At 35.6% G+C, this 18,058-nt stretch overlaps 2 protein-coding genes across 2 annotated transcripts in view; one reads left to right on the top strand and one right to left on the bottom strand.

Moving 5' to 3' along the window:
- The window catches only part of LOC144974088 (uncharacterized), a 16,134-nt gene extending 6,521 nt beyond the window's left edge, over window positions 1-9,613 (top strand). Inside the window, exons 5-7 of the mRNA XM_078916981.1 lie at window positions 6,214-6,327; window positions 8,155-8,388; window positions 9,458-9,613. Coding sequence (XP_078773107.1) covers window positions 6,214-6,327; window positions 8,155-8,388; window positions 9,458-9,470 — 361 coding nt within the window. The 3' untranslated portion in view covers window positions 9,471-9,613. The remainder of the gene's footprint in view (window positions 1-6,213; window positions 6,328-8,154; window positions 8,389-9,457) is intronic.
- Window positions 9,614-9,620: 7 nt separating this feature from the next.
- On the bottom strand, window positions 9,621-15,395 carry LOC144974089 (uncharacterized). The gene is made up of 4 exons (XM_078916982.1): window positions 15,186-15,395; window positions 13,212-13,605; window positions 11,394-11,554; window positions 9,621-10,809 (listed from the first exon to the last, which is right to left on the bottom strand). The coding sequence occupies exons 2-4, from the start codon at window positions 13,433-13,435 to the stop codon at window positions 10,715-10,717; spliced, it is 480 nt and encodes a 159-aa protein (XP_078773108.1). The 5' UTR covers window positions 13,436-13,605; window positions 15,186-15,395; the 3' UTR covers window positions 9,621-10,714.
- Window positions 15,396-18,058: the final 2,663 nt, after the last annotated feature.

Genomic DNA, 18,058 nt, shown 5'->3' on the forward strand with positions numbered 1-18,058 from the left:
AATAATGGATGAAATAGAGGTTTGCATATTTCTGTGCTTTACTACGTGGAAAAAAAAAAGACAAATTGAAAGAGAAAACAATATTGGGTGCATCCTTTAATGACCCAAAGATTGCTCAAGGGTCAATTCCGTAGACTCTATGGTGATCTCCGATCTTATCCTAAAATCACTTTCTTGGAATCACCTCATTTTACCCAGGTGCAAATGAGTATCAGTTCGCTGATGAAATTAATCTTTGACGGACTAGCATCATTCAAGAGGATAATAGAAAGTCAGCATGCTTCGTACCCGAAAGGCATCAGTTGACTAAGTCACCTCGCCTAGCTCAATTTGCGGCGCTGCACTTCGGCTGACGCCTGAGTTATACCTCGTCCTAGCTAAATTTGCGGCGCTGCATTGGGGCTGACACCTGAGCTATTCCAGTCTTCCCTTGGAATAAACCCTCGAGAAAAATTTCCCCTATGGGATGAAAAAGGGAGTTTTATTTTTTTTTTAAATTTAAACTGTTATCTGTCTGCTCAACGCCACAGAAACATGGATAAGTTCCGGATTTATAAGCTTAGGAGGCAAGATGGCCCATGGTTAGCGCGTTGTACTCTGGACTCAGAGGTTCTGTGTTCGATTCCGACCGAAGCCAATTTGTACTTTCTAGAGCAAGAAAATTTACTCCAATCACTCACTCCATTCAGGTGTAAAAGGGTACCTGTCAAGCTGGGATAGTAATCTGCGATAGACTAGCGTCCTATTCAAAGGTTTTCAAACAAATACGTTAATTGTCCGCTTCACGCTATTGAAACCGGGAAAACTCCTGCACCATTGGCTACAAGGCTCTAAAGGACTTAATTTGTCTTACAATGAGTCCAAGTGGCTCAGAAGGACTTACTTAAAAATATTTTCATTGAGAATTCCCGAAATAAATAACGATAAAGATACTTGATCCCACAAGTTACCGAATAGATGTGCGACCGGTTTTAGACACGTTACTACTGTGTCACAGTGTGACACTTCTTAAATTATATTTATAAACATACGTTTTTAAATTGCCGAAAATGTTTATGTTGCTATGCCTTCTGTACGTGGTTTCATCACATAGACTTATTTTTTGAATTGTTCTTGCTTTTTTATATTCAGAATTGAAATACATAAATAAATTATAACTGTGAAATTGAATGTAAGCTTCAGTTTAATATACCAAAACAGATAAAATGGACGTTTCGGGTTTCCCCTTCATCAACAACACATGATGCATTAAAAACTACAGACGAATGAGATAATGTGGTAGTGGCGTTGTTAAGATGCATAAACACAAACATTGATGGGCAGGAAATTGTATGCTACTTTGTGAGGAAGCGCGAATTAAAACAGAGCAATAGAAATTTATAAAAGGTGCGTACTTAATTATGTTAAAAGAGGGGAGGCGGGGATGAACTGTGTAATGCAGTATAGAAGACAGTGAACTAAAATAAAGTGTGGACTATTGTTGGAAAATAAATACAATGGAATTGGAAATAAATACAAAATATAAAAGATGTAGGTATTAATATATTAGTAGCATTAGCAGCAGCAGAAGCAACAGTAGTAGTAGTAGTAGTAGTAGTAGTAGTAGTAGTAGTAGTAGTAGTAGTAGTAGTAGTAGTAGTAGTAGTAGTAGTAGTGGTAGTAGTAGTAGTAGTATAGTAGTAGTAGTAGTAGTAGTAGTAGTAGTAGTAGTAGTAGTAGTAGTAGTAGTAGTAGTAGTAGTAGTAGTAGTATAGTAGTAGTAGTAGTAGCAGTAGTAGTAGTAGTAGTAGAAAATAAAGTAGAAAATAAAGACAGGCATTTCAATTTTGACACGGCGCCGCCAAGTCTGGGACTTTTTTGTCCTAGTGCGGAAGACTGCTATATTTTTCTACTATCACAAACGATATGAACACGGGACTGGGACAGTCCTGTCCCGTTGATTTTGTAGCATTTCACAACTGCTTGGGACACAACGGGACTGTTTTGTCCCGTCCCGATAGGTGCGGAAGATTTCTCTAAATTCTATATGTTACAGATTTGGGACAGGACTGTCCCAGGACAGTCCTGTCCTAGTGCGGAAGAGGGTTAAGATGGTGAAAACCAGATGTAAATATCGATAAGGTCTTAAAGGCTCCATACACGCACGGTTTTGATAGGCGTCCGAACCACGATCAGGCAAACCGGGGTGAAAACGCAATGTGTGTGGCCAAATACCTGGCCGATAAACGTAGGTACGGTCGATCGCCCGCACAGCCCGCTTTGCTTAATATTTTTCGAGGCGATCGGCGATCGGGGGCGTGGCAGTATAAAAAAATTGGACAATTTTTTTTCGGATTTTTGCTGTTTTGACGTCAGATTCGTGATCAGCGTCGAATTTACAATAGGTTTGATACCAAGAACTATGTTTTTACTCCAAAAATTGATGAAATTAGAAATAAATTTTAATTAATATTGAGGCTATGTGGCCGACAGAAAAGTGCCCCTCCCTGTTTTGTGATGGATCAAGTGGTATGACTCTCGCTTTCGGATCGGAAGGTTCAGGTTTCGAGACCCGCTCTGAGTGGCGCAGAGTTGAGTCCTTGGAAAAGGCTCTTTACTCACATTCTCTCACCGTACTCAGGTGTAAAATGAGAACATGGCCGTTCGTTGTCTTTGTTGGGAAAAAATGTCACATCGCCTGACAGGCGTCATGTCTCGTCTTTCAAGTCTAATATTGCTGTTGCCTTGGGACCCCTTGTAAAGCGCTTTGAGCACGTGGATATTGCGCCAAATAAATGCTGTGTTATTATTTTTTTTAATAATATTTTTATAAATGTTGCGCCAGGAAGAGGTAGATGGCAAAAGTTTCGTTCTTGTTCATCGTAAAACTTATAAAGGATTTCATACAAAATAAAAAATAGTTTTCATAATTTTCAATGTAATGATATAATAATATGCCAGTTCTTTTTTTTTTTTTTTTCCTCCTCACCCGTTGACGCGACATGACGGTCGACCTTGACACAGACATTTGGGATTGGCAGATGCCAAAAAGCCTTGGAATGGGGTGGGCATTGTAACCTTGAATTATAATCTACAAACAACGCCCCCCCCCCCCCCCAAAAAAAAAAAAAAAAGAAAAAGAAAAGAGCTGTGTGCGTGTGTGTGGTGGTGGTGGTGGTGGGGGGGGGGGGGGGGGTGCGAATGCGAGTAGTCCCGAGGAGTACCCGTTTAACCTGTCACGGGAACACTGTCGATTTGTTTTATAAATAATAATAATAATAATAATAATAATAATAATAATAATAATAATAATAATAATAATAATGATAATATAATAATAATAATAATAATAGTAATAATAATAATAATAATAATAATAATAATAATAATAATAATAATAATAATAATAATAATAATAATAATAATAATAATAATAATAATAATAATAATAATTGACGATAAATAAAAAATCTTTATTGTCCACAAAATGGAAAAATTTCCGTGGTCTACGTTGCTTTTAAACTTAAATCGGATTGCAAATGTATTGATGTTATGCGTATTGGAAAAATACTCACGACATCTCCATCGGGGTATAACATATTAACACACAAAACTGCAAACGCGAACGTTCATTGTCTGATTGATATAACTTAGTGATAAGTTAATTATAAAATGCTGTCTAAAAGCAATAACAACGGGTTGACTAACGTCAAATTCATTCCTTCTATTGATGCTCTGTGTTAAATTAAAATACTCACAAAGTCCGCCAGCCATAAATATCACTCCAGCCCAAAGATCTACATGGAACCTTGAACGTTATAGTCTGATATATTTTAATGAGAACTAATCATAAAAATGGGTGTCAAAAAACAATAACAATGAGATGAGTGACGTCAATTTGGTTCCTTCTATAAATATCCAAGAACTTTACTCACTCCATCCGCTCTCTCCTCCTTCAATACATATGAATCTATTCTCTCATCACTTTTTTGTGCGGCTATGCATGTGATCTTGTGAAATGACACTCGCCTTTGGATCGGACGGTACTGGATTCGAGTCCCGCTCTGAGTGGCGCATAATTGAGTCCTTGGAAAAGGCTCTTTACTCGCATTCTCTCACCTTGTTCACTGTTAAAATGAGTACCTCGCTGTTTACAGCGTCGTCTCTGTCGGGAAACAATTGCAATATCGCTTAACAGTCATGTCTCGTCTAACATGTTTTTATGTTGGCCAAAGACCCTTATAAAGTGATTTGAGCACCTTTATTGAATCTAGCGGTATATATAGCGCAAGTAAATTTTTCTCTCTTTCTCTTTCTCTCTCTCCCTCTCTCTTTCTCTCTCCTCTCTCTCTCTCTCTCCTCTCTCTCTCTCTCTCTCTCTCTCTCTCTCTCTCGACATGTTAGATTATTAGAGCTATTGCTACATATGATGCGAATATCTTGGACGGTTATTGATGCTATGAGTTTAGGTAAAATGCTCGCAACATCCACCAGTCGGAAATAACGTACCGTCATACAAAACTACGAGTAACCTTGAACGTTAAAAGTCTGATTGATATAATTTAGTGAGAACTAATTACCAAAATGACTACAATAACAAAGAGTGGAATGATGTCAATTTCGTTCCTTCAACAGTCTAATTGATATAATTTAGTGAGAAGTAATCACTATTGTGGCAAGACGAAAGATAGAATAACAGACAGTAACTGGGATCGGTTCTGTCGGCCACATAGCCTCACTATTAATTAAAATTTATTTCTAATTTCACCAATTTTTGGAGTAAACACACAGTTCTTAGTATCAAACCTATTGTAAATTTGACGCTGATCACGAATCCGACGTGAAAACAGCGAAAATCCGAAAAAAATTGTCCACTTTTTTATACTGCCACGCCCCCGATCGCCGATCGCCTAAAAAAATATCTCCCCGTATGTGGGCAAAAATCATCTGCGATAAACGCAGGGATGGGGTCAAAGCGATAGGTCATCCGTCCCGCTACCAGCGGATGTCGGCGTCTATGGGGGGCTTTAGAATAATAAGTCTTTGAAATCAGGGAACGACTTTGTGGACACTGTATATCTGCGCTATCAATGGCTCAGTTCTTCTGTTCATTTCTGTTTATATATTTTTTATATTATCCTATTCATTTCTGGCAGCCTGCCAACGCGCCAGGAATGAATGGCTTAGAGACAATGTCTTTCAGTTTAACTTTTTTTTAAAAGTTAGTTTTGATTTCATTTATAAAATCCCAAGGAAAAGGGAGGGTTATACCATTTGAATTTCTTTGGTTTTACATAGTAATTTGTTTAAGCAGTAAACTGACGTACTCTGGAAAGACACATTATTTTAAAAATTTTGGCCAGAAAACACGTCATTCAAATATCGATCGTTTTAGATGGCCCTCTTCTTGACAAAAACTCTCAAACATGGAACTTCGAGAAGTCTTCTTTTTAGTCCCAGGTTTGTGAGTTTTTGCCAAGATGAGGGCCTTTTAAATCGATCGATATTTGAAGGACAAGTTTTCTGACTAAATTTTTTAATACGTGTTTTTCCAGGCTTTGCAGAGTACGGCAATTAACTGGTAAAAGCATTACCCGTATATCAAGATGATCATTGATCCCAACGACAGCTTGCCTATCATCTATGGGTACGCTATAAGGTAGTCTGTAGTAGTTTGTTGTCTGCCATACTCCTCTCCCTCCTCCACCCGCACCTCCCATCCCCCTCTCTCTCTATATATATATATATATCTCGTACATACATGTAATGGTATGCGCTCTCTCTCTATCTCTCTCTCTCTCTCTCTCTCTCTCTCTCTCTCTCTCTCTCTCTCTCTCTCTCTCTCTTTATATATATATATATATATATATATATATATATATATATATATATATATATATATATATATATATAATATCTGTAATTAAAATCCCATTATTCATCCCATACGGGGAATTCTTATCTAGGGTCTATTCCAAGGGAAGACTGGAATAACCCAGGCGTCAGCTAGGGGGACGGCGAGTGATCGAACTCGGTACCTTTTGGGTACGGAGCAAATACCGTACCGTACCGTGCGTGTGTGTGTGTGTGTGTGAGAGAGAGAGAGAGAGAGAGAGAGAGAGAGAGAGAGAGAGAGAGAGAGAGAGCGTGCGCGCATGTGTGTGAGCGCGCGCGCGCGCGTGTGTGTGTGTGTGTTTATATTGTTGTTTTTTCTAATCCCAAACGATTTTACAGGATTGCTCAGGACAAGGGTAGTATGTATGCCAATGATGGCTCTAGTGCGACTGGAGCGTCTTTGTGTCAGAAACAGGGATGCAAGGACATGATTTGTTTTACTTACAAAAAGAGGTTAGAATATAGATCTTGTGGTTCGTGCTCTGTTTGTTAAAAACATATTCTTTTTGTTTTGATTTGTTATTGATTTAAAATGTTGCTGTCTTCGCAGCTGTGCTCCCCCCCCCCCCCCTTTTTTTTTTTTTTCTATTCCTTGTTCTTTCTTTTTTTAAATTTTTTTTTTTGTTTGTTTTTCTTTCTTCTTTGTTTTTTGTTTTTTTTTTGTTTGTTTTTTTTTTTTTGTTTGCTTGATTGTTTTGTTTCCTTTTGATTTGACGGTTATTGTTTTGCTTTGTCTTGTTTTGTTTTTTATTTCATTCCCATTCCTCGCCTTTCAATTTGATGTTTTTTATTTTTGTTTTGATTTGTTTGTTGTTTTGTTGGGTTTTTTTTTTGTTGCTTTTTTTGTTTGTTAGGTTTTATTTTCTGGAAAAAAATTTGTTTTGTTTAATTTTGTTGTTTCTTGTTGTTGTTTTTTTTTTTTTTTTTTTTTTATTGTTGCTGTTTGTTTTTTTTTTGTGGGGGGGGGGGGTTGGTTTTTTTTTCTTTGTTTGCTCGTTTTGTTTAGAGTGCTTAATCTCTTACAGACTATGGTGAGTAGTTAACATTTAATTTCCGAATATTTGTTTCAACTATTGAGACATGTGAGTATACTTTGAAAGAACAGAGTATATCAGTTTGCTGTGAAGATATGTCAGAGGTGTTGCGGAACGAAATCTCAATTCAATAAAGTTGTCTCTGACAGGTCAGGCTGCAATCTAGTTTTTCTCTGATTTTGTTCATCAAGGCAATAGAATTAGGTGATAGCAGCATCTGAACTCCATGACGATCAATCCCCCTTGGTAAAAGCCATCCACTGTCATGTGTCGTGCTCAAAAAGCATTCCAAACGTGTCAGCCTGAATAAGTATTCGCACCAAGGTCAAGTGCACGAAGCCACGTTACAGATGGAACCGAATTGACATCACTCAGCTCTTTATTATTGTTATCAAACAGCCATTTTAAAATTACTTGTCACTAAATTCTATAAATCAGACTGGAAACATTCGAGGTTACACATAATTTTGTGTGTTGGCACGTTACATCCAGCTGGTGGATGCTGTGAGTATTTTAACTAAGCGCGTAGCATCAACAGGAAGACCGATGTTGTCTCTTTTCGAAGGTATGGAGTTCAGGAAGTTTCTGTCCTAGATCTGAGGAGACGATGACCCTGCCTTGGAGGACTTCTTGTCCAAGCAGAGATCCTCCTCGATGTTGCACTCTTGAAGATTATATTCAGATTCAAATTAACAAGGGTTACCGATATTTCATTCGACTTGTCCTCAGAGCACCGTCGTCGATTATGCGTTTGACATTTTCTTTTTCCCGATTTATAGGAGGCGAAAATCATGGATCATTGATTTGTAAAAGCCTTGATGAAATAGTCTAGCTGGTGTGCAGGCCATAATTTTTTTTCTCATAGAACTTCCATTAAACTTTGTTTTTTTCTCTTTACCTTGCTGCGACGGTGTGCTCTAGTGATATAACATCCAGTTTGAGACCCGTTCACCATCCCTCACACTCCCTTCTTTCTGTACAGCGCATTGAGCACAGTAAGTGGATATTGCTCTCTATATAGTATGCACTTGGCTAAGAACCTCACAACATTGCCATCCGGAAGTATAACGGACCAGTACACAAAACTCTGTGTAACCATGAACTATTATAGCCTGGATAATACAGTTAAGTGAGAATTACTCATTAACGTGGATGTCAAAAAACATTAACAAAGACCTGAGTGACGTCAGCTTCGTTCTATCTTTATAAGATAAGCTCATGTTATTTTCTATTTTACTCTAACCAGGCGCCACTACCCTGTGGCACGTGGTCAACATCCATGTGTCCATCCCCGCTACCCAACATGTGTCGCCGATCAATGTTTTCCCATGCAGTGCTACAGAACAGGTCCAGACAGACCCATGATGTGTTGTTTGAATGTGCCATATACTTCTCCACCAGGACGTGAAGTATTTTGCCATCCCATCAGCTGTGACAATGGTATTCCCCCTGGTTACCCTCCTTGTGATTATCAATTTACGTGAGTAATTATTATCCGCACGTACCCGGTTTTTTGTTTTAGAAAAAAAAGAAGAGGAAGTGATTTTGACTCTTAAAGTTAAAGATATTTTGGCTAAAACTAAAACATAGCTGACGACTAAAAGGACAAAGCCCACCATTCAGTAATAACATTTAGTTAGAGAAAATCCAGATTTACTATATTATATCATAATGGCATTTTTTTAAAAACACAGATTAAGAGGCATCCTTTAAAAAAAATAATAAATCAAATACAAACAAACAAACAAGCAAGCAAAAAACAAACATTTTTTTTTAAAGCCAGGAAAAATTCAGCTTCCTGATTTACTAAAAAAATAATAGATGTAATGACAATATTGTTAAATTCGAGTTTTATAAATAAAATAGATAAATAAATATAATTCCTTTTATTCATCCCATAGGGGAAATTTGTCTTTAGGGTCTATTCCAAGGGAAGACTGGAATAGCCCAGGCATCAGCCGCAGTGCAGCGCCGCAAATTGAGCTAAGGCGAGGTGACTTGCTCAAGACCACACAGGGCAGCGGCGGGTGATCGAACTCAGTACCTTTCGGGCACGATGCAAAGACCATACCGCTGAGCAACACTGCCCCTCCAAGGGGTGTGTGTGTATTTTTGAACCCCTGAGTTTGAAATTTCGAACTTGCTCTCAACCGCGCAACAGTTTTGGGAACTTGTTCGAAATTCCAAAGGTTGTTCAAGAATACTGTGCTTGAGACTATATTTTGAGGGATACGATAAAAAAGATTCTTGATTTGTTTTGAAATTTCAAAGGAATTATCGTTATTATCATCGTCATCATCATCATCATCATCATCATCATCATCATCATCATCATCATCATCATCATCATCCTCATCAGCAGCAGCAGCAGCATAATCCTCATCATCATCATCATCATCATCATCATCATCATCATCATCATCATCATCATCATCATCATCATCATCATCATCATCATCATTTTCATCATCATCATCATCATCATCATCATCATATCATCACACCATCTTATTAATAATATGGATCAATTTTGTGTCATTTACTTTCAGATACTTGGAATAATGTATTCAACCATCCAAGAACATAATCTAAATCAAAACAAATGTCGATTTATGGAAAAAAATTTATTTGCTTTTATTCCCATTATTGCTATATAAAAACTGATAAGTAATCAAGAATTACAAATAAAACAAAACTAAACGTCAGCTGTTGTTCTTATTGTTTTATTACTCATCGCAGCAAAAAAAAATTCAGTTTTCAGACGTTGCTTCAAAACATCGATCACATTTTATTTTTAATTCAATAGGCCTATTATAGATTGTTAACCCCTTTCATTTACTGTTACATAATATGTGAAAATGTTCATGTCAAGAGAATTTCATCTTTAAGTTACATACCACAAGGGACTTGGTATGTAAAATTAAAAGTTTTTATTGCTGTACCATTCAATCTTTTTTTTTTTTTTTTTTTTGGAATATATCGACAAGAAGAACAAACCAGGCCTAGACAGGAAGAGCATAATATGTGATCTCTTCTGCCTTGGACTGTAAACTGAGTGCATTCAATTTCCTCTCCTGTTCGTGAATTTTCAGTGTATCATACTCCTATACATTTCTGTAATTTACTCAAAACAAACACATGAGACATACCTGCAAACAAAACTATGTGTAACCTAAAACGTTTATATTACTATTCAAACATGAGTGAGAATTGAGTATCCAAAGGTATTCTAAAAACAATAACAAAGAAACTCCGTGTACATTGTTTCACTTTGTTGGTAGGAAATTGGAAGAAAGTGGAATCCCGAGATAAAATGTTCGCGTTCGATTCCTGTATGGTTCGGCAATTAAAACGAGTGAGTTGCTCTCACTTTGTTATGATAAAACAATAGACCGACTGAGAGGAACTATCAAATAGGGGGGGGGGGGGGGGGGGGGGGGGGCAAGACGGACCGGGGTGGAAATTGAATGCACTCGGTTTACAGCTTAATCTGACAAACACTAACTCTTTTATGGGCCAGAAAACAAATTACACTCACAACATCAATCCATTACTATGACCCTCCACTTATCGAATAACAACTCAAATCCGAGACTTCAGAAAGTCTTGGGTTTCGGGCTGTTTTGTTTTTGTTTTTTAAGTTGGGGGTCATATCAATCGATCAATAAATGAAGTAAAACTATCTGGCCAAAATCTTTAAAAATTAATTGCGTGTGTTCACAGTCACAGCACAGTACCCTGTTTTGAGGGCCCATCTACTATTTTTTTTTTTTTTCATCATGTCAGCAGAACAGTTTCGTCAACATTCAGCATGTACACTTGTAGAAATATTTCTTGCCATATAAAGCTTCCCATTGCCGATAAATGGCAAAATATTTCATCGCCTGATTTTGCCAGCGACCTGAAATAAACAAAATCTATTGTTGTAATTGTGAATTGTTGTTGTTATTGTCGTCGTTGTCGTCATTGTGTTTGTTGTTATTCGAAATAGGATATTCCTTTTGCGGTTGGTCCGAAACCCCGTTTTGGCACATCAGTGGTAGCTGTTCTGGTGATTATAATATTTGACGATAGAACTTGATCTGCAAATTTCTGTCCACAGTCGCGAACCGTTATCTTTGCCAGGTCGGACTGTTTCTGCAAGATTGCAAGTGGGCGACGTCCCAATGACGCCAAATGGCCGTCTTCAAAAGTCCTACAGTGTCTCTTCCTACCCCGGATCAAAATCTTCCAGTTCACCGAAGATATATTGCCTCCATCTCGAAGAATCTAGTTCTTCCATATCGATCTTTAGGTCAAAAGTCATTGTGTGAAACTTAGAAATAAATTATGAGAACATTTATATTAGTGCAATTCACCGTGTTCACGCACTTCATAATGTTTATACATCAACCAGCGCTACCTGACCAGTCATTGACTATGCATAACATTCTATTGCTTATAACTTAGTTACAAAACGTATTGGCCCACGGCATTTATACTTACTCTGGTCGTCGTATCTGATCTTGACGTCATAGGTATCTCTATTCATCTGTTTGTAAGCTTCGGGATTTCGAGCCCGCGTATCATAGAGACTGTAGTCGTCGGGTGAAAAACAGACAGGGTCTGCTATAGGACACTGGCTGTCCAGGGGACACGGTTTTGTTCTGGCAATATCATCATTGTTGAAAGAGACGAATATATAACTCATGATGCAACTTGGTTTAGTTATACATACTTATGGTAGCTGTGATGATGATGATCATCATGATCATGATGATGATGATGATGATCATCATCATCATCATGACGATGATCATGATCATGATGATGACGATGATAATAATAATGATAATGATCTACAAATTTGTATTTTCAAAAAAAAAAACAACAAAAAAAAAAAAGAACAAAAACAAACAAATAAAAACGACACTGGATCTGGAAGGTAACATGCAATTTTGTTGTACACTATAATTTCTAACATGAATAGATTATGGCTCTACATGCCCTAGTTTTGAGAACTTTCAGCAGTGAACGTAAAAGAATATAATAGCCTTTAAAATGAACAAGATGCTTAACAAGGAAAGTTTCGTACTCAAACACTTCTTCAGTCAACGGCAAAATGCCTCAGTATGTATTAAATATGAAAATACGATTCAAAAAGCCTCTCTTATAATAATAATAATAATAATAATAATAATAATAATAATAATAATAATAATAATAATAATAATAATAACAATAATAATAATAATAATAATAATAATAATAATAATAATAATAATAATAATAATAATAATAATAATAATAATAATAATAATAATGATAATAATAATAATAATAATAATAATAATAATAATAATAATAATAATAATAATAATAATAATAATAATAATAATAATAATAATATAGTAGTAGTAGTAGTAATAATCTGTATTGTCCAAATAGGCAATTATTGTTAGGTTACAGCTCTTGTAATAGAGGAAAAAATATTTAATATAGTAGTAATAATGATGATAATAATACTGATAGTAATGATGACAATAAAATAATAATATATAATAATAATAATAATAATAATAATAATAATAATAATAATAATAATAATAATAATAGTAATAATAATAATAACAATAATAGTAATAATAACAAAATAATATTATAATAATAATAATAATAATAATAATAATAATAATAATAATAATAATAATAATAATAATAATAATAATAATAATAATAATAATAATAACAATAATAATAATAATAATCTTTATTTGCCAATGCGTTTATGATTCACTGCTTGAAACAGCCAATGTTTATTATGTATTTACTTCACGAGTGGACTAACCAAATTTAAAGAGCCCAGATTACGTACAAATCTTAACCAAATACAATTATGCACATCAAATCATGGCCAAGGTAAATATCGTTCCCTCAGTTGGCCATCTAAGCACAATTTTAATTTCATACAATAAATTAAGGCCTGTATTTTTAAGGCGTTTGTTATGCATTCGCATTATTGCACTATCCGTCAATGCCCTTAAACAACCAATTACTCATTCCCCTGAGTCGAGTGAGGCAATGCGTGAAAAATGCCTAACCCAAGAACACATCGCCAAGGGCAGAGTTTAACCTCTCTGGTAACTAATGTTACAGAACAAGGCATAGCTTGAAAGTCGGTCACATATACCCTTTTTTAATTGTTGAATTTTGCACTCGTAACATGACGTTAATTTAGAGGGCTCGAAAGCTTAGAGCAAGTTGCTTTTCGTGGATAAGCAATTCATAAATGCAATTTATTTTGTTTGTGATAAATCTACACACCCATAGATGTTCTCGTGTTGTGGAAATACCCAGTCTTCATCCTTCACAGACGTGGGAGGGAGTTTGTGATATAGTTCTTGAAACTTCCTTTTCTTGTTGTTGCTGCATGGTACCTTCCTCCTATCCGTGTAGTAGAATGTATTCGGAACTTCTCTCCCAAATACCAAATCAGTTTTCTTATTCGATGTTATTATTCGAATTCCGGCTGGTGGTAGATACGCCATGTTGGATTATGATAAAAGATATTGGGTATGGTGGTTAGGATATTATTTTTGAAATACGTTTATATCCGACGGCCAAACAAAGCAAACGACGACTTTTGGCTTTAGACTCTCTCACCACTGATCATCAACAGGATTAGCATGCATAGAGTTTTGCAATTATTCAATAAGGGCTGGTGAAAGAAGAAGAAAAAAAAAAAAAGGAAACATATCAAATAATATATTTTTCTGATCATTCGCTTTTAAAAGTTTGGCACTGGGCCCTTACCCTTTGTATGTTTTCTAACTCATCATAGCATGCACGTAGAAAAGATTATATTAATTGCAGATGAAAATAAAAGAGAATGTGATTCTTGGAGTAACATTATACTAAGACCATTGTAAGTATTAAGTCCACTGTAACATTTATTCATTTACTTAAACATTTGACAGTTTTCATATCGACAACATGTGCATATTAGTATTAGAGTTAAGTTCTGACACGAAAAGTCATCAACCATTCACGCTGTCAAGCTATTTTATTAGAAATGACAACGGCCACAGAACCTTTTCTTATGGAGATAGAAGCAAGACTAAGGTTGCATCCTCTCCACTTTCCTTTTCATACTTTTATTATGGATCATATACACACTGTAATAAAATTACAGGGACACAGGGGTGGAATAACACTCAATGACATCTACAAATAAAATTATTTAGACTTTGCAGAATATAGTATTGTCCTTTTAAAGACCCAAGAGTCAACTACAACAAGCCACAAGTTCACTTATGTTTGTTTGTTTGTTGCTTTAGGTCTCTTCCAACACAATTGAGGTTATATGAGAGACCGCTGAAACAAAAAAAACAAGCAATCTAACAAAAATAGTACAAATGTAAATCAAAATCATAACCTAAAGATATCATAAGCTAAATTATAAATAACCAAGAACAAACAGGCAGAAGATTTACAGAAAAAAAAATATCCCTGTCAAAAATACAATCACAAACCAAAGAAGCAGGATAGGCTAGTAAAGAGAAGAAGAAACGACATCACTATCGGATCGTGCACCCATGCGAACATCATAGGTATATGATTCAAGGGTGATGCTCCCATCCAACCACCCGCCACGTTCACTTAAAAAGGAAATGTGAGAGGATGACAACAAGTGGAACAACGTCAGTACTGTACGTCATTGTATCAGGCGACAAAAATCAATCTCAAAGATACCAAGGACCCCACCCAGGAAAAGGACAAAACCAAGTAATCTCATTCCAAGACAGAGACAGAAAGGAACTTGGAAAACAGATGTAGGGGGATAGAAGACATAGTAATTGCCTCTATACTCACTATGGGCGGTCAAAAACCCCACCCAGATTCACCATTCTCTGTTCAATAGTAAATAATGTTTACCACAACAGGCATTCTTCAAGATTGTGTAAAATATCAATTTCAAAGAAACATGATTTTAGATTTTAACTTTTGGTACCCCCCCCCCCCACCCCACACACACACACTTTTTTTTTTAAATTATTTTGCTGATGGCGAGTAGCCAAAACACTGGAATTGAAACCATTTCACGACGTGCTCTTATTTGCAGGACTGATAACCGAATCTTATTGTGGGCTTTATTTGACGTTGTTGTAATGGATACTATTTTGTGTTAGTTTGAAAGTATTTCCATCACAACAATAAGACTAAGACCATTACTATTTGGGTTATCAGTATCAGACCTAAAAATAAGAACACGACGGTTCATAATTTTGTTTAAATCACCTTCGTAGCCAACTGCTGTAGTGTCCGCCGTTTCAATGTTGTGATCGAACCCCTGCCCTCTATCATATAATACAATCTCTCTATACCGTTTTTAAACCATTCGTATGCTTTGTTCCTCCAACAAAATGGACCAGAGTATTATGATTACAATAAGTCAATAAGTGTGGCGATGTATTTTCTTACAAAGTTTTGAGTCTTCTTTCAGGAAGTGATAAGTTATTTTCTCATGATGTTTATCGGTGCCAAAGAAAAGATTAAAAAAAGGTTTTCACCGAAGAATGTGCATAATATCAGATAGGGTAGACAAGCTGGAGATTAGTTCCAGTTGAAAAAGTAAAGTTTTGATGGTTGATTCATGCCGACGTGGACTTATTCACAGGTCTGATAACCCAAATTATCACGGGCTCATTATTGTAATGGAAATACTCCCAAACCAACACAACATTTTGTCTTTTACAACTAAAACGTAATAAAGAAAAATGAATGTAACAGCTTCAAAAAAGTACAAAATACTAAACACGGAATGTTTCAGAATTTAATAAAATGACTTACGGAAGGGACGTGCCAAATAATTCTCCGTCCTCTATCTGGTTTTTCAGTTATGTATTTTATGTTTTTAAAAAATTTTTGTTGTTGGCTGAAGAAAGGTTTTGAGCTCAAAACGTTCCATGTTTGGTAGTTGTTTTTTTTTTTTTTTGTTTTTTTTTTTTTGAAGCCGTTATATCAATTTTTTGTTTATTACTTTTTACAGTCCACAGCTTCTAGCAGCCTAGGATCACTCCATTTCATTACAAGTATGTTTATGTTAATTCAATCCCGAATTGTGTTCGGCTATCAGACCTGCTAGATAGTACAAATAATAATAATAATAATAATAATAATAATAATAATAATAATAATAATAATAATAATAATAATAATAATAATAATAATAATAATAATAATAATAATAATATGTGTACCTATGTTTATCTATAGAAAAGTTGGTAACGTGATCGAAGGAAAAGAGAACTAGAGGAAGATAAAGAATGACATATTTAAATAACCTAAGAACGGCCAAAAGTGATTTTAAAAGCAACGCAGACTTCATGCGCACCGCAGAGGATGGCGATACGTGGAGACAGCTGACCGGCAACGTGCTCACGAGTGCAGACCATACTGGATGATGATGTTCATGCCATTAAAACAACAAAAATACATGAGATACCAATCTTCTTCTTTTTTTTAATGGGCAAAAATGCTCGGTAGTTACACTATTCATAAAGTAAAGACAGGTTCGATCTTCATTATAACAACACCATTGCCACATAGATTCGGATGATTTCTATACCCTGGTATAAACAACAATAGTCAAATGTATGAAAGCTTCAAATCGATTAGCGAAGACAGATAATATGACTTCATCAAATGTAAGTTTCCATTCCGTCTGACGATTGTTCCTGTATATATTTCTTAGAGCAGCAACATTTGCAGTATCAGTAACCTAATATAACAAGGCGAAGGATTAACAAGAATCTGACAACTCTTAAATTTAAATCGAAAAAAAAAACCCCAAAGAAATTTAGAAAAATAATCTGGTATTATTTAGTATTTATCTCAAAAGCACTCAGACAATAATGACATGAACTCCCATCTATATAATCCAACGTGAACTTATAACCGAACACAATTTTATGGACTTGATTTAACATTGTTGTAATGGGCAATTGTTTGCACTGGTTCGAGAATATTTCCATTACAACAATGAGCCCATAACAATATATGGGTTATCAAACCTGTCAATAAATTCACGTCGATATGGACACGAGATTGATAACCAAGGGCATATTAAACTTACTTTTCGATGCAAGCTGACCTGCTATGAATTTACCTCTCACCTTGTCTACCGAGTAACAGATTTATTTTGTCACATTTTTTATTGACTGTACTTTATTTATTGTGCTGCTTTGATTTATCTAAATCAGATACTAAACCATAACTGACAATAACAAAAACACACGATAAACAAGAAAAACTTTTTTCTTTCATGTAATTAACCCTCCCATTTATTGTTTACAGTTCCGATAGAAGCGATGTGATTTGCACTTCACTCATATTGAAACGTTACACAATTAACAATATATCCGTTTAGCTTTGTATGACACTGATACAGTTTGACTCCATTTCAAATTCACAGTATCTTTTCATCAGAAAACGATTAAAGGAAGGTAACTCAATTATATTCAACAGCTGTAACATTCGTGTTTGAGTAGCGTCCCTTGCATTTCAGTTGCTTTACTCGGAAAGTCACAATGCGAAATCTTAGAATGTCAATGTCTCATCTTGTATTTGTATTGTAATACGTGTCCATAACACGCTCCTTGAAATTGGATTTGACAAGAATTTACTGTACCTACAGTGGTGTTAAGTGGTATAAGCATGTGGCTACACCTCCACATATACAGGTCACTCCAGGCGGGAGATGTTGCAGTTGAAAACTAATCTGAAGCGCCCGTTAAGTTTTAGTCACAGGGCAGTGTAGGTTGAGATTGTCGGTCATTTGTGTGTGGGCATTGCATAGAATTAGAATATTGTTTTTGTTTTTAAGGGTTTTACGGCGCTTGCAACACATTAAGGTCATATCAGCGCCAGTAAAAAGGAAGAAAATGGGATAGTAAAAAGTTCTAGAATTACAATTAAAGTACAAAAGAAAAGGTAAGACAAAGGGGAACTGGTTCAAATAGGGAACAGATGTAGATTCCAAGAGCACACCGTCAAAGTACTTAGTTTGAGATCACCTAAAAGTCTCATCCAGACACAAGCAAAGGTCCCAACTAAGAGGAATATACTCAAATGTTTACCAATTTAATATGTAAACTAAACATAATACAATG

This window comes from Berghia stephanieae, chromosome 5 (genome assembly GCF_034508935.2).
Source record: "Berghia stephanieae isolate SIO BIC M18660-M18661 chromosome 5, UCSD_Bste_1.3, whole genome shotgun sequence".
NCBI classification, from domain to species: Eukaryota; Metazoa; Mollusca; class Gastropoda; order Nudibranchia; family Aeolidiidae; genus Berghia; species Berghia stephanieae.